Source organism: Columba livia, chromosome 19 (genome assembly GCF_036013475.1).
Source record: "Columba livia isolate bColLiv1 breed racing homer chromosome 19, bColLiv1.pat.W.v2, whole genome shotgun sequence".
In the NCBI taxonomy this organism is placed as follows: Eukaryota; Metazoa; Chordata; class Aves; order Columbiformes; family Columbidae; genus Columba; species Columba livia.
In genome coordinates, this window is record NC_088620.1 from 9,080,240 (window position 1) to 9,101,861 (window position 21,622).

Genomic DNA, 21,622 nt, shown 5'->3' on the forward strand with positions numbered 1-21,622 from the left:
CTTCCAGCTGGAACCACAGCCAGCCTTGTTCTCATGAGGGCCACATGGTGCCACACAGCAACAAATTCTGGTCTTACGACTGTAAATCGGAACTCCCAGTAGTTAGAGCTGGGGTTGGAGGGCCAGTGAAAAACTAAATCCTCCAGATTGATCAGTAAGACATGTAGAGCAATAACTGTTCTCTTGAATCTGTTGGGGGTGACAAGTGACTGAAGTGAACAAAAAGGAGGTCTGAGTGGAGCCAAAATGCAGAGAAGCTAAATCTCAATTTTCTCTAGGTGAAGCAACTTGAACTGGAGAGACCTAGTGGTTGTCTTCTTACTTTTCAGAGTCCAGGGCAATCAGGGCACTTTCCAGAGTTTCTTTAACTGGTCCCTGGGTCAGGCTAGTAGTGGGCTTTGGGAAAACCGAAGACCCAGCCATGTCAAACCCCTCAGCAGCCGAACTTTCTGGCTTGTCTTCTTCTGATAACCGCGTCCCAGTGCCACTGAGGAGAAGAAATCAAAGACAGCCAAAGCACAAGCATTAAAACCACACAACAGTGTGTATCATATGCCAAAGAAGGAAAGGAAATGGATTTTAAATACACATAAACTTAAGTGAAATTGAAACACCAAGCCAACATATTTCACAGTCTTTTCCAAAAGAACTTGCCCCAAAAAGGAGTTGCACTGCCCTATGATTACATTTTGATGTACTTAGTGCTACATGAAACCCAGGAAAATGGGGCCAGTCACAAAAGCCACTAGAACAAGATCAGATCAGATGGGAAGTCAGAGCACTGTTCTACACAGGGATGGCTTGATTTGTGCTTTTCTCCATGTTTTGATCCTCGCTTTATACCTGTGCCCACCAATGCTGTGGCTTGGTACTGCACCAATTTCCCTGTCACTTTGCAGACCTGGCAACATCAACTCATTCCACTGTTATTCCATTCCTAGGAATAAGAGGCAGGAATGAGTTTAGTTCCTAAACCCCCCTTATCTTCATGGCCTCTGCCCCAGCTCATCATGTGGCTGCTTTTGGACAGCATTTGGACACCAGGATTCAAGAAGCATTTGGACAACACCCTCAGACACACAGTGTGAACTGTGGGGTTGTCCTGTGCAGTGACAGGAGATGGACTCGATGAGCCTTGTGGGTCCCTTCCAACTCAGCACATTCTATGGTTCTACGCTGTGCTCTTCTCCAACACACAAGAAACTTCTTCCTGGTGAGGGTGGCAGAGCCTGGCCCAGGCTGCCCAGGGAGGTTGTGGAGTCTCCTTCTCTGCAGACATTCCAACCCGCCTGGACACCTTCCTGTGTAACCTCATCTGGGTGTTCCTGCTCCATGGGGGGATTGCACTGGATGAGCTTTCCAGGGCCCTTCAACCCCTGACATTCTGTGTGACTCTGTGTGACTCTGTGTGACAGTGAGCACGACGAAACACGCTTGCAGATTCCTGCAGCTGAGTTTGGCTTGTCAGAGCAGGACCAGCAAGCACTTTGCTCCACCAGGAGAAGTGCAAGTGTCCAAATGCAAAGCCCGGTTTGGTGCAAGGTTTGGGATCTCTGGGTGCTCCCAGGCTCACCTCCCCGTCGTGGTGTCAGCTCTTCCCTCCACAGCCGCTGGTTTCTGCTGCTCGTAGGTCAGTGACACCGTTGAGGTCGTGTCAGCTTTTGCTATTGTCACCTCCTTGGCCTTGGAGGCGTCTTCCCCGCAGTGTGGGCAGTAGCTCATGTCGTTGACCTGGGAGGCACAGTTCTTGTGGAAACGGTGGGAGATGCTGCTCTCGGGCTGACACTCCATGAAAGTGCCCTAAAGAAACCACAGAGGAGAAGTTCACACCTCGGTCACCACGTGCCTCACCCTTGCACATGCTCCATCCGCAGATCTCCCAAATACTTCATTCAGCACCACTCTTGTCCCTGGCGCTTCCAATACAGTAAGCGAGCACTGCCACTTCTTTAGAAGAGAACAAAACCAAGGTCACGGGAAAAAAACTCACTTGGTTAGGGACTGCAAAGCAAGTTTTTTAATTGCATTTGGGAAACAAAACCAATAAGTCCCAATTTTCAGCTCTTTCCTCGAACACGTGAAGTTCTTACATTTCCAGAAGTGCCAGTGTACTGTAAGGACGCCCTCAAAACTGGAAGAGAAAACTTCAGACCCGTGTACCGGCATTGAGACTACCTAACCAAGCTGTGCACAAATATTCAAGGACCAAACCCCAATATAACCTAAAGCATGAGACTTTTCTGCTTGGACCAGCCCCGTATGCTGTTTAACCCAAATAATGTGGCCGACTGCTCATTCAGACTGGGGCAACTCTTAAAATTCTTTTCCCTTTCTGGCAAAGTCCTCCGAACTGAACTGAGGGTACCCCAGAATTGGCTGCCCTGTGATATCAGTGCTACCTGAAGCCCTGCTGCGCTCTGTGTTGTTAGTGACGGACAAACACTCCCAGCTTCACCTGCGTGAACTATGAGATGTCGCTCAGAGATCCAAGAGCGTGTAAGGAAAGGTCAGTTAAAACCCACTCTTCTTAATTCATGGTCCTCCCAAGCAATCTGATCAACTCTATTTCAGCCTTCATGGGTTTTGAGGATTTTATCTTTTAAATGATCTTTGACTCAGCAGGAAAACCCAGGATGGCTCCATTTATTACACTTATAATAATGCTTGAAACTACCGTAGCATCTTTCATTGACAAACACTTGCATCAGACAATTAAGCCTCCCCATCACCCTGTGAGGCCCTCGACTGGTGTTTTTCAGCTTTACCAGGATGCTGACAACTTAAAGGACCGAACCACGCTATTAAAATCCTCGGTGGCAGAGGTGGAAGAAGCAGCAGCAGATCTCCAACACTGCCTGTCCCAGCACCATCACTCAGGTTCCCCATCTAAACCCTCATCAGCAGGCGGGGACAGAACCACTCTTGTGCACACAGATTCATTTACAAACCCAGGTAATACATTTTTTGATGTGATTCATATGCCCAGAGAAACAAAAAAAAACCAATCACCCTCATTCCAAAGAAATCCCTAAGGGAAGACTTCCTTTGTGTGCAATCCCGGTGAAAACCCTTCAGTAACACCCCTTGGGGTCTCCAGGATGGTAAAGGTGACAATGGCAGCTACCCTCACACACATTCCTGTTGAAAACACCACCTGACGTGCTGTGGAATGAGGTGGAGCTGATGCCAGGCAGCCAGTAAACCCCTTTAGGTACCATCTCCACCGTCAGCTCTTCCAGCTCCTGCGACAGGTCCCCCCTTCCCTAGATTGAGAGCAGGGACTTACTGCAGTGCAAAAGTATCCACAGCCAGGGCAACACTGGTGTTTCACCATCCTCCCTCTATGGTCCTCACACAGCACCAAAAGCTGGACTTTGTTAGACGGGCGCATCAGTTCATACTTAACCACACTGTTTGTGCATCGGCCCAGCTGGAATAGGAGAAATTAAAGGAAATGAAATTACTGGAGACCAAGAACACTCTCTGTGCTTGTGCGGAGGACGATTTCTTTTGCACACTGCCTCGATGAGCCCTGGTTTTGTCACAGTAATTCAGACGCGTGCCAGATAGCATTAGCGGTGCGGCAGGAAGCTGTGAAAGCTGCTCTTTCAGGAAGAAACGTATCCTTTACTAACTAGCATGCATGGGGACCCTGAGTTGCTTGTAACTGGAAACAGGCAGCAGCCAAGCAGCGGCAGCAGGGGCAGTCCCAGGGGCCTGACTCACACAACACACGCTCGCCTTTTGCCAGGAAGAGCGGGTGGTGGTGACCAAGAGAACAAGACCATACGCACTAAATCTTGTTACTGTTCAGAAGTATAAGTCACAGGAAGATAAAGCGAAAAATAATTGCTCTTCGCTGCCAGCAAAGTTATCGTCTGTACTGGTTCCAGCACTGGCCCCTGCCCAGACCACAGCAATGAACAGGCAGGCGTTCACGAGAGCTCGCCTAAAGTCATATTTTGAGTATGTTTTCCGAAGGACTTCACCAATGTACAGCTCTGGGCTTAAAAAGCTGCCTCCTCGTGCACCACCTTGCTGTTCTCTGTTAATGACAGCAGGCTCCATAATTTGGGTTCGCTTTTCCCCAGTGAGCGTTACAAAGATCACGTTGATGACATTTTCACATCTCAGCTGCCACCTGCGAGCATGATGTGACGCTCTTTGGGTTCCTTTAGCTGCTCTTGATCATAACCTTGGCTCTCCCCAGGTGCTTGGAAAAGGACAATTGTAATCCAGAAATATAAACATGAAAGGCTGCTACAAGGAAACATCCCTACTGAAATCTGTGCCTGGTTTACTGCGCGCTGCCGCCACGAGCAGGAGTCAGGAGCGCGGAGCCTGCTCGTCGCCCACCGACTGTCCCTCTGGGCTAGCGGAGGTTTGCTTTGCTGCTTTTCCTCAACAAAACTAGACTTCCTCTCTAATTCTGTTTAACTCCACTTCTCCTGCAGAATCAACACCCCTACAGCAAAAGAGAATGGATTTGAACCTGGGCTCATCGTCTCTGATCCAACTTACCCAAATTCCAGCTGCAAAGTCTACCTGTGGCTGTGACACTGGTGACACACAGAGCCCAGGGGCTGCGGGGGTGGCAGGAGGGGACCATCGACTTGACTTTACTTATGAGCTAAGGAAATGTGATTAACACTTGAAAAGCTGCACTGTCCAGGTGAAGAAGTCCCTGCATTATTATGTCACACTATATTATTTGTTAGAAACTCTAAAAAAAGTATGAAATGAGTAACTGCTAATTTCCAACCATTAGAGAGTGCAGCGGGGTGCTCATAATTATTTATAACATTCTCTGAGGACAAGACAGTCTGAAGAAGCCACTATTCACACATATAATATTCTTACAACACCTATGAGTCACTTATCCTATTACGAAAAGGAATCTAGCAGAAAGCGTGGCCTTTGCTATCCCTCTCTCTGATTTATCCAGGGACAGAACTATCAAGCCACCATGTACACCAGAAGAAACTCTTTCATATACCTTTTGTTTACTTAGAAATCCTGGGGTCCCCCTCTCTCCTATAAGTCTCTAGGGCATTCTCTCTTCAATGAATTGATTTTGCCACGCTTTGGAAATTCCCTTCTGTACAGGTACCAGCATGTACGAACAGAAGCAGAGATGGGCTGCAAATCTGATTATCCCTGTCTCCCTCCATCCACCCTTCTCCTGTGATCCTACAGAACTAGGGATGTTTTCACTCCTTGTCCTAGTCCCAGTATCAGCACACTGCAGTGTGACCACAGCTCAGATTATAGAAGAAATCCAAATGCAAAAGGAGGATCAACTGAGCGTGTTCCTGTCCTGCAGCCTCACTTCCCAGACTGGGAGGGAGTCACTCCTGCCACTTCCACCCTTCTGGAACTAGCAGAGCCCAACTTGCTCAGCTGTGACGGACTGAAAGGCACCGAGTGCCATCACAAGGGGTAATGGGTACAAACTGGAACACAGGAGGTTCCACTTAAATATGAGAAGAAACTTGTTCCTGGTGAGGGTGGCAGAGCCTGGCCCAGGCTGCCCAGGGAGGTTGTGGAGTCTCCTTCTCTGCAGACATTCCAACCCGCCTGGACACCTTCCTGTGTAACCTCATCTGGGTGTTCCTGCTCCATGGGGGGATTGCACTGGATGAGCTTTCCAGGGCCCTTCAACCCCTGACATCCTGGGGTTCTGTGAGTTTCAGTGAGCCAGACCTGGGGGCTGCACAGGGTTGCCAAGACAGAGGAAGATTTGTAACAGAAGACGCTTTGGGAAGAGCAGGAGAGAGGAAGGCCACGGCAGGTGGAGGGCATGCCACATTCCCAAAACTCAAGAGCTGGCTATGGAAAGGTTTGTATCATCACCGTCATACTCAGGGGAAACCAGCTCCAAGACTCCTCTGATGGGATATGCGCATGCTATTGTATTTTAGCCCACTAGGCCTGAAGTGCGTCAGTGAGATCAACTCGATCCAGCCGCGCAGGCCAGGACAAGCAGAGGGATCCACCCAGCGCAGAGCGCACCACGTCACGACTGTGCAAAGCTCACAGAGCACTGCAGCCCCCAGCTCAGCGAGCGAGACGGTTCCCTTTGCCGTGCCCAGCCTAGCAGGATGCAGAGACCCCCGTGTGACCCGGCACTTGTTCCCAGCACAGCTTTTTAGTCTTTATGTCTTTGTCCTCAGCAGGAAAGTCTGCGAGAAGCTGAAAGACAGGCTCCTACCTCGTTGTCCACACTCTCGGTGGCCATGCACTGGTTGTTGGCGAGTGTGGTGATCTCTCTGCTTTTGGGGGTTTCCATTCGACAGCTACAGAGGGGAACTTCTTGGAGCCCATCCACTTCCATTGCTTCAGGACCATTGGAAAGACCTGGAGTAGATAAGACCAGTAAATCAACTCTCTAATTCTCTTCTAGGAGAAAACGATCAGTCCATCAAACACCACCCGTGTCCTGGGGCATCTTCCTGCTTTCAAGGCATTATCTGCACCCTGTAAAAAAGACCCCTTTCCTATACCAGTTGGGGTTTGCCAATGGGTCCTGTACTTTCTAAGTCCAGCCACGCTACAGATGGCTGTGCTGAAATCAAGAATAATAAGTTGAGAACAGTTTACTCTGCGAAAACCTCAACAAGGAAGAACAACGATGACGTACAGATTTTTATCAACCGGTCTCTCCTCCCCACCCGCCCCACAACACTGTGCTCTGGCACCACAGAATTTGTAGGAAACCACCTGGAGTTGGAAATTTGAATAGTTAGTGGAGTGATAAATAGAGAATACCAGGAAAGCACAAACTTCTATTTGCAGAGGCTTATTATGCAGATGGGAAAACAAAATTCCTGGGACTATTTGGTCTCGGCCAACCAAGAAATATTTATTTTGGAAAGCGAACAAACCAGGGAAAAGACAGCAGTACGATGTTGAGACGCTCTTGCCTTCTCCTCATCCCTTTCTCTCAGATATTTAACATTTTCAAACCTATTTAATGGTGGATAATGGCTTTTGAGGGGGCTCACCGCCAGGTAGGGGGGCCCAGCGTGAATGTTCTTGTGCCGCCTCTGGATTCAGCTCCATCACTACGTTCCCCACGATTGCTAAACACTGGCCTAACGACAAATGGGTTGCTTTTAATTCTGTCCTCCTATTCTAATCCTACACAGTCAACTCTTTGCAATGTTTTCATCACAGAAGCAAACCCTCCAACATTTTTCTTCGCATTGGTGTCCCAAGCTTTCCCTACCCAAACCTGCTACGGGATTGAATCCCAGTGAGAAGGAACCATGCTGCTATTTTTCAAGTATTTTGAAAGGAGAGTTATTTCGCTGCGAAGTTTCAACGATTAACTTCATCCTCTTTAGCAATGGCATCACTCCTCCCCACAGCATCATGCCCAGGGCTTCAAACTCTGCAAGGAGTTTCCCTTAGCCAACCAACTCCAAAAACCAAGCTTAGAGAAGGGCTGTTTCAAGACATCCGAGCAGAGGGAAAGTCCTTGTGGTATTCGGTAACTCTTGCCCATCCTGGCCGTCAGCAGCTGTGGGTGACCTGTTGAGGGGGACAACAGCTTGGACCCCTCGCTGGGCGTCTTCCCGAGCCACCCCAAAGGGGTGGCTCGGGAAGACGCCCAGCGAGGGGTCCAAGGAGATGTCCCAGCTTGCCTGTCCCACTCGGTTCCCCATCCCCAAGGGTCCCGGTCACTCTGTGGCCAGTCTGGTCCCCACAGCCACCAGGGGGCAGCCGGGACCCCGACTGTCACCGGTAGAACAAAGCCCCCATTTCCGGGTCTTGGTCCCCATAAAGCTCAGTGGTCAGGCAGCACCCACTGACCTGCGGCTGGTGAGGAGAGGATCCCCTTCACCCGGAGATCCAGGGAATCCAGGGACACCTCCATGTATTCCATGCTGTTCTCCTGGCCGGGGCCTTCTCTGCTTCCCAAAGATGATTTATAAGCTTCAGCACCTGGATGGAAATACACGGGTATTTACACAGCTAAAAAAATAATAATAATAAAATAAATGAATTGCATGCAAGCATGTATAAAGGCCATATTTAAGCAAGCAGGCTGTATGCAGGCTCTTCAGAGAAGCCACAAGTAGAGATGCACACAGAATTACGAATATACAACATCTGGGCATATATGGCATGATGGATGTCTTGTTTCCTTCCCTGTCTGATCAGACAGAATTTTCACTTCCACTTATGCAGGTAACAATTTAAAAATAAGAACAAACAAGGCAAGTTCTGCCTCTGAAAGGCGCGTCTGCCTGCTGCCGTGCTGCATCGGCAGCAGAAGCTTAAATGGCACAAGGAAGGGATGAAACCCGGGCTCAGCGCACCCTCCTGCCTCCAACCTGCTGCAAAGGGCTCCCTGAACACTCCGGCCAGGCAGGGAGAACCAGCTCATCATGTACATCACAAAGAGGACAAGACAGGTGACATTCAGCTTAATGGGAGGAGGAAAACATAAAAGCCAAGTTCTGGCTCTAAATGGACAAAGCTGCTGCTGGGAAGAGATCGCACAAGGATACCCCCCGGGAGGAGGCTGCGTGGGGACCCCTCGGAGCCTTTGTGGGAATTGTCAATCTCTTTGCACTCCCTTGGCTTCGCTTTCTCTCCTGGTTTGCTTCTCCCACTGGGGCTTGGCCAAGAGACTTGTGTGAGCCTGAAGGACTGGCTGCCACCTTTATCGAGGGAGTGGAAAACCAGTCTGCCTCTGAAATTAAGAATTAGCTATTTGTTCTGATCAATGGTCCCCAACTCTTCTTGAGAAAGGGGCTGACCTGTGAAGAAGAGGAGCAAACCAGATCATAGAATGTCCTTAGCTGGAAGGGACCCATGAAGATCATTGAGTCCAACTCCTGTCCCTGCATATGACAACCCCTGACAAACTCCAGGCACACACCAGAGGCTGAAACACGGTCATTTAGCTCAGAAGCAGCCATAAATCTGCTGATGAGCAAGTGGCCTGTTTGGAAAGAATCAGCAAACATAGGAGGATAAACCCTTTGACGGCAATGAACATGTGAAACCTCAATAATGAAGCTGAAAGCACAGCTTCACTTCACAGAGTACCCACTTTTTTTTAATACCCATCTTGTTCCATTTCCTGAAGAAGAATCAGATCCAGTCTGTGCTCCCAGCCCTCCCCACCCAACAGCTTTCAGGGGACAAAGGACACTGAAATCTTCTTTAGAGTGCTGGGTAACTTAGGTCAAACAAGAAGGAGCATGTGAACAACACCCACACCATTTGATGGGCCGGAGGTAGGTCATTACAAATACAATCAAAGACAACCCAGACATTCCATTCAGATAGACAAACATCCATATAAAAGCAACCAAGCATCACTGTGAGGTGATTCTGCCTTTCTCTTCTGCATCTAATCACACTCCCTGAATTCACGAGACATGAATCCATATGAACACATGTCCATGAGGTCTTCTTTTTGCATACTCTAAAATAAATGGAGTTCATGAAAAACAAAATGTTCCTCCAGCATGCCAAGTATAAAGCCACCTCATATCTATTTATTCTGCTGTTAGAGTGTGCACACCAGCAGTTACTGCCCATGAGATGCAAGTTCACACCCTGGTTGATCATATATATAGCCCATCCTTGCCAAGGAAGAGCGAGCTCCACAGACAGCCAACACCTTATGGGCCCTGGATCTCTACCCCTCCCACCTAGGAGGCTAATTTCTGTGTAATTAAGAAACAAAACACAATTAGTTACCTAGCACACTGGCTTGTTTCTTTTTATTCCTCCGTCTCCTCTTGCGGGTGGGTTTCAGCCATGGACTGTCCATCTTTCCTTTCCTCTTCAGCAGCTTCTTCTTGATGCTGGACTCGGAGCTCTGAAGAACCAGAGAGGCCACGTGCGTGTCAGGCATGTTGGCATCAGCGGCCTTTGCGCCCATGAGAAAGAGCCTTCTCACAGCTTAAGTGATGCAAAAAGGCCTTAAGGACGGAGGTTTGAAATCAAGGGGCACTAAGATGCCTTTTATAGTGCCAAAAAGGAAGCACAAGCCCACGTGTGGGTGTATTTCCTGCCATTTCAGTAGCGCACACTTCACTTTCTCTTCCACCACGCTCATGGCAGCAGCCGAGCACCTCTGTGCAGCAACATAAGTATGCAGGCACACGCACACTTTTAGTTTCTCCCCCAAAAAATGGTGTAAGTATTGACATTGCTTCACAGTCGTGCTAGAAAACGCCAACAAAACCCCCACCTTGTACCTGAAGAGTCACCGTACAGGGTTGGAACAGACCCAGGCAGAACTGAACTGTACAGCAGTAGAGCAGCCCCTTCCCTCACCAAGGTACAGGGTAGCACAGACAGCAAATATTCAGACATATATACGGATCTAAACAGGGTTTGGGTTTAAAAACGTGCAGTTGTCTGCAGTGGGTTTTCAAAATCAACATGGGAATGGGGGATAGGGCACCCCACCCCCGTAAGGCAGCCTTCAAAGCACCCATCATAAAATCCACGTTCCAGCTGAAACCATCAGCTCCTGGTGCTCATCATCTCCCACGGCCACCTGTGAAAACCCTCCTGATACCATCACAGTGCTGGGCCAGGCCCTACCTTCATCAGGAGCTGATGCTGCACCAAGTTATCACAGTGGTGAAGGCGGGAGCAGGCGGTGCTGAGCCCCAGCTCTCCGGGGCAGCTCTACGAGGCGTCTACGCTGCTCTGATAACTGTCCCCAGCGTGGGCTCGGTTGTGCCCCACCACGTGGCTTTACCCCAATTGCATGACACCGTTGGTGGGGGAGAGGTTTGCGTCTGAGCCAGTCTCTGTCTGGGGAACCGACTGACTCACCAGAGCAAAAACCACCGTCTAGGATGTGGAGATACGACCTGGGAGTTTGGACTTGAGTGCAAGCTCAAGCCTTGGTTTGAGCTAACGCTACAGACTGGCCTCAGCTACGCAAAGAAAGGGGCAGCCCCTCTGGCTCCTGTCGTGTCAGAGCACAAGGAACAAGACCCTGAAGAGCTTCAACGATTCACTTGGTATTATAGTAATTTCTACCTTCAGCTCAAAACATCAAGAAAATGAAGCCAAGAATTTTCTCAAGGTGACTGAAGAGTTGGGGTGCCTTAAATGCTGGCTCCTCAACTTGAGGTGCTGTGGAAAGGGAGCAAAATTTTAAAACAAAGTGGAGGGCGGAGGGTCGAGACAATCAATGAACAACAATTTAAATTGAAAACAAAACAGGTTCTCTTCACCAGCCATCTAAAAATCACCGACAGCTGGTGAAAGTCTTGCCCTAGCACCAAACAGACAACGTCCTAGGGAAAGCGTCTGTCTGTCTGTCTGTTCTTTGTACGCTTCCCTGATAAGAGCTGCTGGTTCATCTGGTGCCATGAGGTGACATGTCAAAACAACACGAATTTATGCTGTGGGCAACGTGTTTGTGAACAACTTGGGCTCCTACCACTCCCCAAGTCTGCTGACTCTGAAGAATTTAAGCACCCTTAAATATTTCTACTAACATTCAAATGATTACAAGCAGTCAACACCTTGTTGAAAACAACAAAAGCCCATTAATTAGCATCAGAAAGCAATTAACTGTATCACAGATCAGGGTTAAGCGCCTCGTGGAAAATAATGCTCTGTGTGTGGGTGGTTTCAAAGAGCGAGTTTTGTCAGAGAGACATGAAACTGCACCGCTTTGCGCTGCTGCTCTCTCTCTGGCAGCAGCGCAAAGGGGAAATTATTATCAACACGACAAAGGGTGAAAGACACATTTAGCAGCCAGGCTTACCAAGTCAGACTCATCTCCGTCTTCCTCCTCCTCCCCAGACTCCACAGACTCTTGTTCCTCCTCAGACTCGCCATCGTCAATCTGCAGCCACCATTTGCCCAAGAACAGAGTGAGTCAGTCAGGTCAGGTCACTCAGAGCAGAGCATCCCCCCATTATCCTGCTGTGCCCCACCCAGCAGAGCATCCCCCCATTATCCTGCTGTGTCCTCATCCAGCAGAGCATCCCCCCATCATCCTACTGTGTCCTCATCCAGCAGAGCATCCCCCCATCATCCTACTGTGTCCACCACCCAGCAAAGCATCCCCCATCATCCTGCTGTGCCCCCACCCAGCAAAGCATCCCCCCATCATCCTGCTGTGCCCCCACCCAGCAGAGCATCCTCCCATCGTTCTGCTGTGTCCCCCACCCAGCAGAGCATCCTCCCATCGTTCTGCTGTGTCCCCCACCCAGCAGAGCATCCTCCCATCGTCCTGCTGTGTCCCTCATCCAGCAGAGCATCCCCCCATTATCCTGCTGTGTCCCCACCCAGCAGAGCATCCCCCCATCGTCCTGCTGTGTCCCCCATCCAGCAGAGCATCACCCACCATCCTGCTGTGCCCCCCACTCAGCAGATCATCCCCTCATCGTCCTGCTGTGTCCCCCACCCAGCAGAGCATCACCCCATTGTCCTGCTGTGCCCCCCACTCAGCAGATCATCCCTTCATCGTCCTGCTGTGTCCCCCACCCAGCTCCAAGCTGCACATGCACTAGCACAATTTCCCCTCCAGGACAAGAACTCCAACGCTGTCAATGCACATCATGGTACATGCATGGGGACAGTAAAGGGGAAAAAATTCAACCCCAGAATACAGTTTTCCAACCAAATCTTAACTCCCTTGGTTATACAAAAGCAGCCTTATGTCTACGCTATGTATCATGATTTGGGAAAAAAAAATGAACTAAATCCATTTTAGTGCTTTAGCAGATGTTACAAGATTAGGAAGATACCTCTTGCGGGTTCAGTGAATCTCATAACTAAATGTGGTGGGGGTTCCATGGATCACAGCTGATGTAGCAATGTTGAAACTGGGGAGCAGGTGGGGTAATGCTCACAGGTGCAGTGAGGAGCAGGAAATGGTCAGCAAAAAGCCTCACCACCCCTGCTGTGCTTTCTGCCACCCTGCAGGCTAAAAAAACCTAGAAATGGCCTCAACTCCCACCACTCCCATCCCACGTGCACAAGCAGAGTCCCATCCGCTCCCTCAAGCCCAACACAGGGCACGTGAATACCTTTCTGGCGTTGTCTGCATCGGACGCGCTGTCTTTAGAGGTCCTGTTGTCATCTGCAGGAAACAGAGCTGCCTGTTCTGCTCCATGATCATCCTCCTCTTCCAACTCATCTGAGTCTTCCTCTTCGGAATCTACATCTATGCTTTCCCCATTGACGTGAGGGCTGGCATCACCCAGGTCCTTGTCGCTCTGAAAAGTCATCCAAGCACATGAGCCACAAAGGCAACAGCAATTCATAGGACAGAGCAGCTGAACCCATTCATCCCAGACCACCTCTGTGCAAGGAACCTTAAAAATGCTGGGGAAAGACGGCTATGTGTCCACCCAGAGCTCTTCAATGACCTGAGAGCCTGCCATGTGTCACCAAACCTTGTTGATCTGGGGACCGAGGAGCCACGAGGGGTCATTCTGGACTCAGGTGGTTGTACAAAGCATTGAGGGGAGGAGAGGGGCTGGGCAGGAGCCTTCAGCCAGACCCCTGTGGTCTAATTCAAACACAGGCAGCTCAAAAGGTGCAAGAAGGTTTCTAGGGAATGGAAAGGGAAGTTAAATCACAGAGGGATTTTCACTCCCCTCCACGAAAGCCTAGCAATGTTCTCCTTGAATTCAAAGGTCAAAACTTCAGGGCACGGGCTGCAGCAAAAGCAGAACTGCATCAGTTAATTAATCAGTTGTTTTGCCATAAAGCCTCAAGCAGCAACACTAGACAGTTACCTTGAGGATATCAAAACAAAACGGTTACCACAGGGGATATGCTTGAAAACCCTCCAGCTCCTCAGCACTCACGGGACAGAAGGGCAACATTCACTGGAAAACCTTTGTTTGTCTCAAAAAGCCATTTTCAAAGCAGGAAGGCTGCTACGGGCAGAACGCTGCTGCCAGAGAGAAGATGCAGACTCAGAACAGAAGATGCTCACGGCAACAAGCAAGTGTATTCCTGTGCCCATCCATGGGGTTGGTGTGCCAGGACAAGGGATGAGTGTGGTGACACCAAACACATCCAGTGGGCTCAGCGCTCCCCTTACCTTGGCACCCACAGAGGAATGAGTTATGCTCTTAAACATCTCAATCATTGTTCTCTGTTTTAACACTTTGGTCTTTTTCTTGGGAACCAGGCTATAGGTTCCCATCCTCCGTTTTTTCTTCCGAGATACTGCAGCAGCTGGAAAAGAGAAGCAAATGAAACCCAAAGTTTGCTCAGGATGGAGAGTAGAGGCTGTACTGCGGGGGAATCACATTCGAGGGCACAATCTGAGAAAAAGGCTTCCCGCCTCAACTGATTTATTTACAAGTCAACCAAAAGACGATGCACGCATCAGTGCAAACATACAAAGAGCTTTCTGCCAGAGTCGAAAACCCATCCAAATTCTGAGAATCCTCTCCACAATCCTTCTGGCCCCAACATCACCACCCAGAACATCAAGTCCTTAAATTAGCCTGCGTTTGGTAGGATCACTTATGCCATCGGAGGCTGAACACAACTTGCTCAAATAGATACTGCAAGGTTAATAACACCAACTTCAATTAAAGTGATCCTACAATAACACAGAGCACACAGGGAAATGGTACCTTAAATAAAGAGCCTTTGCCATTTAACCTCATTTCACATCTACTAGGGAAGTTTGATTTCTTTCATTCCTTTGATTTGGTCTTGGTTTGTTAAGTCTCCCGCTTGGCCTTCTAATCAAATCAGTCATCACACCTCACTGCCTGATGCTGCCTTTGGTGAACACGTATCAGACGGATGCTCAGTGCAGGTTCTTTCACGAACAGAGCACAGCAGGGAACAGGCAACGTCAGCACGTTTGCAGCTGTACAGCCTGTTCCTTGAAAGCATCTCCCACTATGATGAAATTTCACCAAAAACCTATGAAGAGACCTCTCCAAACATCTGTTAATCCTATTAAATTTATTTACAAGGATGCAGTTTATGGTAACCAGTTGTTGCGGTGATAAGCAAGGTCCCTCAGAATTCATAGAAACATCTTCAGAGTGCGACACAGGAAGAGAGCGTCTCCTCTAGTAACAGTTTTTAGCAGAAGACTGATCCTCAGTGTGGTTGTGCCTGATAGAATCACAGAATCATTTTGGCTGGAAAAGATCCTCAAGATCATTGAGTCCAACCATAACCCACCCCAGCACTGCCCCATGTCCTGAGAACCTCATGTCCGTCTGTCCAGCCCTCCAGGGACGGTGACTCCAGCACTGCCCTGGGCAGCCTGTTCCAATGCCCCACAGCCCTTTGGGGAAGAAATTGTTCCCACATCCAACCTCAACCTCCCCTGGCGCAACTTGAGGCCGTTTCCTCTGCTCCTGGCGCTTGTTCCTGGGGAGCAGAGCCCGACCCCCCTGGCTCCAAGCTCCTTTCAGGCAGTTCAGAGATCAGAAGGTCTCCCCTCAGCTCCTGTTCTCCAGCTGAACCCCCCAGGTCCCTCAGCCGCTCCCATCACACTTGTGCTCCAGCCCCTCACCAGCTCCGTTCCCTTCTCTCAACTCGCTCCAGCACCTCAAGGCCTTTCTTGTCATGATGGGCCCAAAACTGACCCCAGGATTCGAGGTGTGGCCTCGCCAGTACCAAGGACAGGGGACGGTCACTGTGCTGGTCCTGCTGACCACACTATTCCTGATTCATGCCAGGATGCTGGTGGCCTTTCAGGCCACCTGGGTTCACACTGCTGGATGGAGCATGTTCCCTACGAAGCAAAAGCTGGTGGACTTCACTTGGGAGGCTCCTTTAAGAGGGAACTGCAAGAATGTACAACATCAGAGGTGACCAGAGGGGAGTGCAGAGGACACAAGCATCACGCCTGCAGTGCAACGGCCACTTGCAGAGAAGGGGCTAGATGAAATGGCATCTGACAAACAAGGCGTAGAGCAGCCACCTACTGATGCAGGAACGGAAACCCTGAAGATTCAATGCGGAAAAGGTACTAAGAGAGGTTTCAGTCCTTGTTGAGCTGTCTTATCTCCAGCTCCACCACACATAGGCACACATTTGGGAGGTGGGTGCTCTAGGGATTTGAACTCTTGTCTTTTTTTACCTGTCTGTGACTTCGTGGTGGCCACATAGCTCTGGTTCTGAGGTAGTGACTGGTGAAGGCCCGGGAGAGAGGGCAACGGCAACGGCTTCCCAAACTCCAGGACGGTTTTGTTGCCTTCCTCCTTGGATTCTTTTTGATCTCTGCTGTCTCTCCCATCTTTGGGGTCTTTACTTGCATGCTGGAAAACAAAATGCAGTTGAATTGAGCCTCTGTATTAAAAAAGAACAACAAACAGAAAATACATTTAACTCCTTTCACTGGAAGACTGGACCACACACTCAAAGCAAAAGCGCACGGCCCCTCCTCTAGCACAACAAGTGACTCTGCCTGAGGACTGCAGGACATTCCCAGCCAGCGCTGCCTCTGCACGGGACAGGCAGAGAGCCAGAGCAACCGCAGGCAGCGGAAAGGATCAGATACTATTTGCACAGGCATTTTGCTGGCTCTGGAGAAGATGAATAAATGCAACAAATACACCTGTTGCTGGAGCTACGCCCTGAGCGCAGGCATCATATCAGGCATGCATGAGGACGGTCTTGCAGAGACCTTTTGGAAGAGAAGGGATCCTTCCCTTTGGACAGTATTTGGCACAACCGAGTCTTAGCAAAGGCTCCCATCTCTAGCCTAGCGTGCCACAAAACACCGGCAAAGAAGGGATTTGCCTGACATTGCAGGTTCATCTACAGTGCTGTCACAGCAAAGACCCGTCCGAGCTCACTTGAGGCCGGGTAGTGCAGGTGCTGCCGATCCGGTGGTTCCAACACAGAACATGGGGCAGGCTGCAAGTTCCCACTGAAAACCAAGAGGATTTGGTAGTTGCTCCTGCACTCCCTGTCATGGGAGCCGGGCTCCCAGGCCCCACGGCAGCTTGGACCCGCTCCGATTTGAGCCTGTATTCAATGTAAAGGGTCACCCAGCACCTCAGCGGGGTTCCTGCAGCTCCACACAGAATGTCAGGGGTTGAAGGGCCCTGGCAAGCTCATCCAGTGCAATCCCCCCATGGAGCAGGAACACCCAGATGAGGTTACACAGGAAGGTGTCCAGGCGGGTTGGAATGTCTGCAGAGAAGGAGACTCCACAACCCCCTGGGCAGCCTGGGCCAGGCTCTGCCACCCTCACCGGGAACAAGTTTCTTCTCATATTTAAGCGAAACCTCCTGTGTTCCAGTTTGCACCCATTGCCCCTTGTCCTGTCACTGGTTGTCACCAGAAGAGCCTGGCTCCATCCTCCTGACACTCCCCCTTTCCATCTTGATCCCCAGGAATGAGTCCCCCCTCAGTCTCCTCTTGTCCAGCTCCAGAGCCCCAGCTCCCTCAGCCTTTCCTCACACGGGAGATGCTCCACTCCCTTCAGCATCTTGGTGGCTGCGCTGGACTCTCTCCAGCCTTGTGCAGCAACCACTGTATTAACAGCAAGCAAGGTAAAACGCTGCCCCTCTGATTTGCCATTTTACATTGGATTTGTCCTCTGATGTATTTAACAGATGATCTGGCTGCACCCACACCTCTCTGTACATCTGTCTGTCCAGCTAGCAGGCAGGTTTGGCAGAGATGCTGCAGAAAACCGCGAGCACTGTTAGCAGATGATGAGCTTTGCAGGGGTGATGTTTTAGTGCTGCTCTGCTTGCAGGAAAACACTTCTTATGGGACTCCTAAAGCAACGGCTGAAATAGCAAAACAGAAAGAGGAATCCAGGCAAAAGGAAGAAAGGAATAAAAAGAAGCACGCAGTAAAAACAGTGTTTAAAGTCCAGGTACGGACAGGCTCTCTTTCAAGAAATGTGACCTTGTGAACAAGTGAGGAAGCGGCTGGTTCTCCTAATTAGGGCTGTGCCACGTGCCCGCTGCTGGCAGGAAGAGGACTCGGGCACAGACAGAAAAGCTGTAATGATAATCAAAAATGACCTGCATAAAAGGGCCATCGAATTGGCAATGATTCCCGCATCAAGCCCGTAACTTATGGCTGAATTGCCACATCTTTTCTTAAAAGGCGTCAAGTCTTGGATTAACGATTTCAAAGATGACAAATCTACCATATATCCTTTGATATGTTGTTCCAATGCTTAATTGCTCACGCTGTCAAATAATTAAATGCATTACGCTTTTTCAACTAAATTAAAAAGCCTTGTATCATCAGGAACTCTCGCTCCAAGTAGATACTGATGGACTATGACCAAGTTCTTTATCTATAAAAACCCCACAACTTTCTCTTCACTAAGTTTAACAGAATGAGCAAATTAAGTGTCCATAGGATGATTCTCCAGCCATCGGATCACTCTTGAGACAGCTCCCGGTTGTTCTAGCCTTAAAAAATGTACATCAGGAGTGCTGGGCACAATATGCCAAGAATAGTCTCACCAATACTATTTATACCTCTTAAAAGTCCCTAGTTTATAGATGTAAAGGTTGACGGTAACTCTTGGCTACAGGATTATTCTGAGAACTCCCAAGTCCCCTGGAACATCCGCTGCTTTCCATTTTTAACTTAAAACTGGAAAAATAAGCTTGAGAGAAGCCGATGTGACGCAGGGCTGCCTGCAACAAGGGTACATGGGGCTGTGGTTTTGCCTTTAAGTGCAGGTTCTTGCAACTGGTCTCTGGTAAAACGTGCTGTTACTCCCAAACATTAAGAATTCCCATTCAGATCATGCCAGACTATCCGGAAGAACATAATCAAATTTTAAATGAAGTAGTATGTTATTAGCTTGGGGTTTTTCTCTCCCCCTGTAATTACAACGTGGAAATAAACTTAAAACCTTCAATAGGGATGCGTGACAACTGTTACGTGTTTTTCATGGCAATTCCGGTAAAACAGTTCTTTAAATCGAATGAAGCCATGCGAGATCTGGATTATTACTTGGGGGCATACGCAGAAATGTTAGAGATAGAATAGAATGTTAAAGATAGAATAGAATGTTAAAGACAAGAATTCCTGCAGAGAGGTGACCAGATCCCTCAGGAACCCTGATGGCACGGGAGGCTGAGCAGGCCAGCAGTGAAACACCTGTATCTCTCTCACATGTGTGTGTATATATACGTATATATACACACACACATATATATATAAAATACTTAATCTAAGGATTATAATAAAAAGGATCAGCAAAGATTTGAAAGCACTTGCTTTCTCACCATCTTTCTTCATGCTGAGCTAGACAAAACAGTTTGATCTTTGCTGTTCTTATTCCATTTTACCTTTCCAGCCAGTAAGAGTGTTTAGTGGATGAAACTTCATTCTTTTCCCATGTCTAATGTCTCTGAATTCTGCCAGCTCCTTAAGCACAGCCTGTAGGTGTAGCCTGCCCTGTTCTACAGCGAGCTCTCATCTCTGCTCTGTCTGCTCCAGATTCAAACACCCCCAGCACAGAGGCTTTGCTGATCACTGGGAAATGTATTTTTCCTTAAAAACCCCATTGCACTGGCTAAGAGCTGGTTCCAGCAAACCTGGGCCCTTCCTTGCACAGATCTTCTGCATCCTTCGCTGCCCAGGTCACAATGACACCCCACAGCAGAGCGGGCACGTTCAAATACAAGAAGCAAAGGTAAAAGATGGACCGTGCATTTGGGACCATGAGGCTATTTGGGGCGCAACACTCCTATCAAAGCAAAAATGGAGACAACTACAGCGATGTATTTAAAGTTCCCAGACCCGCCTGCAAGCGCCCAGCACCGTCTTCTCAAAACCGTGCGTTATCCGTTCAGCCCCAGCGAGTTTCCTGCTGGGCAAAGGCTGCCCAAGGAAAAGCTCAGACAAAGCAACCAGCTCACCAGTCCTGGGATCAGACATGCACTGGCAATGCTGCCTAAGGGTTTATACTGATGATTATTGGTCAAAATACCAACATAAGCAATGAGTCTTCTGCTCCAAGCTCCTCATTTCTGCCAGGCTTTGTCTCCCCCAGGTAAACTGGTACCCTACGTTTTCGGCTCCCGTTGTGAAGCAGCCTGACATACTGATTTCACACATCTTTGCACTATTTCTGACAGTTCAGTCCCCCTGACCCGCTCCTCCACGCAGCATAAGAAATACCACCAGAGACCACCAACTACAACCTCGTGGTCACCACGGAATGAAGGGAAACATAACCTGGGATTCCCGACACAGCCATCCGCTCCTGTCTCAAGAGATACAACACCTATGGGATGCTTTCACTGCCTTTATCATCCTTTTTTCCTTCCAGATGCGTCTTAGTGAAGCTAAAATCAGCAGCTCCAGTTCTAGGAGGGGCCTTCTCCATGCACAGGACACACACACACACTCGCCTTTCAGTCTGTTTCCAGCCCTGGAAACTTCTGGGCTCTTAAGAGGGTTGTAAATGGATTAAGAAGGAAAGTAAGACATTTTTCCAGAAGGTGCAGCACTTGTTTTACTGTGCTGACTAATCAGAAGCGGAGCAGAAATGACGCTGCCAGAAATTTCTCCAAGGCCTCTGTTCAAAAACCACCTTCACCCGAGACAACATCAATTAAAATTGTCACCTGTTTCAGATTCAGCTTCGATCCCAATTCAGGAAGCAACTCCTAAACAGAAAAAAAGCTGATTACATTTGTGAGAAAATTATTTTCTTGCTTTCAAAGCCCAATCCACATGTGCAGGAAAAGGCCACCAAGGTCCCCTGACAGCTATTGCATTACAGGCAATCATTTTTTGGCCCCAGTGGGCCAGGGGGAACAAACGGTTACACTTGGCAGGCAACAAAACCCCTTCCTCCCCTCCATCTCCCAGGCAGCACGGGTCTGCAGGAACAGGTTACCAAGAAAAACAACAGTGCTCTAAAAAACATTAGCAAAGAAAATGACTGTGTCCTGTAACATCAGCTTCTGGGAGATTTCCACAATTTATTTCCTGGAATACAGCACCTGCTATTATGGCAGTTTTGAAGGGGAAAAGGAGTGAACGCGGAGGCTGGTGCAGGAAAAGTCACCGTAATGCTGCGCTGATGAGTCTCGTATGAGCAGCTCAACCAAGAAATGATCAGGACAGAAAAATGACAACTAGAGCAAGAAGCTGCTACTCAAAAGAAAATAGCATGTAAATTCGAAAGACAATGGGGAACAATTAGGTAGTAATTATCGGGAAGGCTGAACAAAACAGATGGTTTATTGTCTTGCAGAAATCAGATCAAACCGTGGGTCACATTCAGATGCCTGAGCGCAGAACGCGGGAACAGCCTCTTCCTACCGCCCTTCTCCTGGATTTTGTTTCTCTCCCTATTTTAAGCCCAAGGGAGAATGCAGGCGGTGCTGAGGACAGGCTACGCACCTTCTGGAGTGGCCCAACAACCGTCGGGTTTGGTTTTTGAAGCCGCTGTTACTGTGCGAGCAAATAACCACCAACAGCACCATCGCTGCGACTCGTGGAGCCGAGCGCTGCGGCATCCGCAAACATTGCACGTGGCTTTCTAGAGACAGACCTTGTCGCCCATGGGGTTGCGTAAAAATATTCTTTTGATGTCTCATAAAATATGAACGATGAAAACGCTCCCTCCCTAACCTACAAGTCGTGTTTTAGAAGGGAATTGCCTCTTTGAATTGCTCAGCCCAAGGGATCCCTC

At 49.0% G+C, this 21,622-nt stretch overlaps 1 protein-coding gene across 27 annotated transcripts in view; it reads right to left on the bottom strand.

The window, feature by feature from the left end:
* The window catches only part of EHMT1 (euchromatic histone lysine methyltransferase 1), a 114,158-nt gene that overhangs the window by 24,995 nt on the left and 67,541 nt on the right, over nt 1-21,622 (bottom strand). For 13 of the 27 annotated variants that reach the window (XM_065036005.1, XM_065036003.1, XM_065036001.1 and 10 more), the window contains 11 exons: nt 20,547-20,588; nt 16,070-16,247; nt 14,054-14,190; nt 13,029-13,217; nt 11,759-11,839; nt 9,721-9,841; nt 7,816-7,947; nt 6,212-6,357; nt 3,287-3,430; nt 1,574-1,800; nt 323-487 (listed from right to left, as the gene is read on the bottom strand). In XM_065036005.1, the coding sequence (XP_064892077.1) occupies nt 323-487; nt 1,574-1,800; nt 3,287-3,430; nt 6,212-6,357; nt 7,816-7,947; nt 9,721-9,841; nt 11,759-11,839; nt 13,029-13,217; nt 14,054-14,190; nt 16,070-16,247; nt 20,547-20,588 (1,562 nt within the window). The remainder of the gene's footprint in view (nt 1-322; nt 488-1,573; nt 1,801-3,286; nt 3,431-6,211; nt 6,358-7,815; nt 7,948-9,720; nt 9,842-11,758; nt 11,840-13,028; nt 13,218-14,053; nt 14,191-16,069; nt 16,248-20,546; nt 20,589-21,622) is intronic. The other 14 variants (XM_065036025.1, XM_065036026.1, XM_065036019.1 and 11 more) reach the window with 3 other exon arrangements.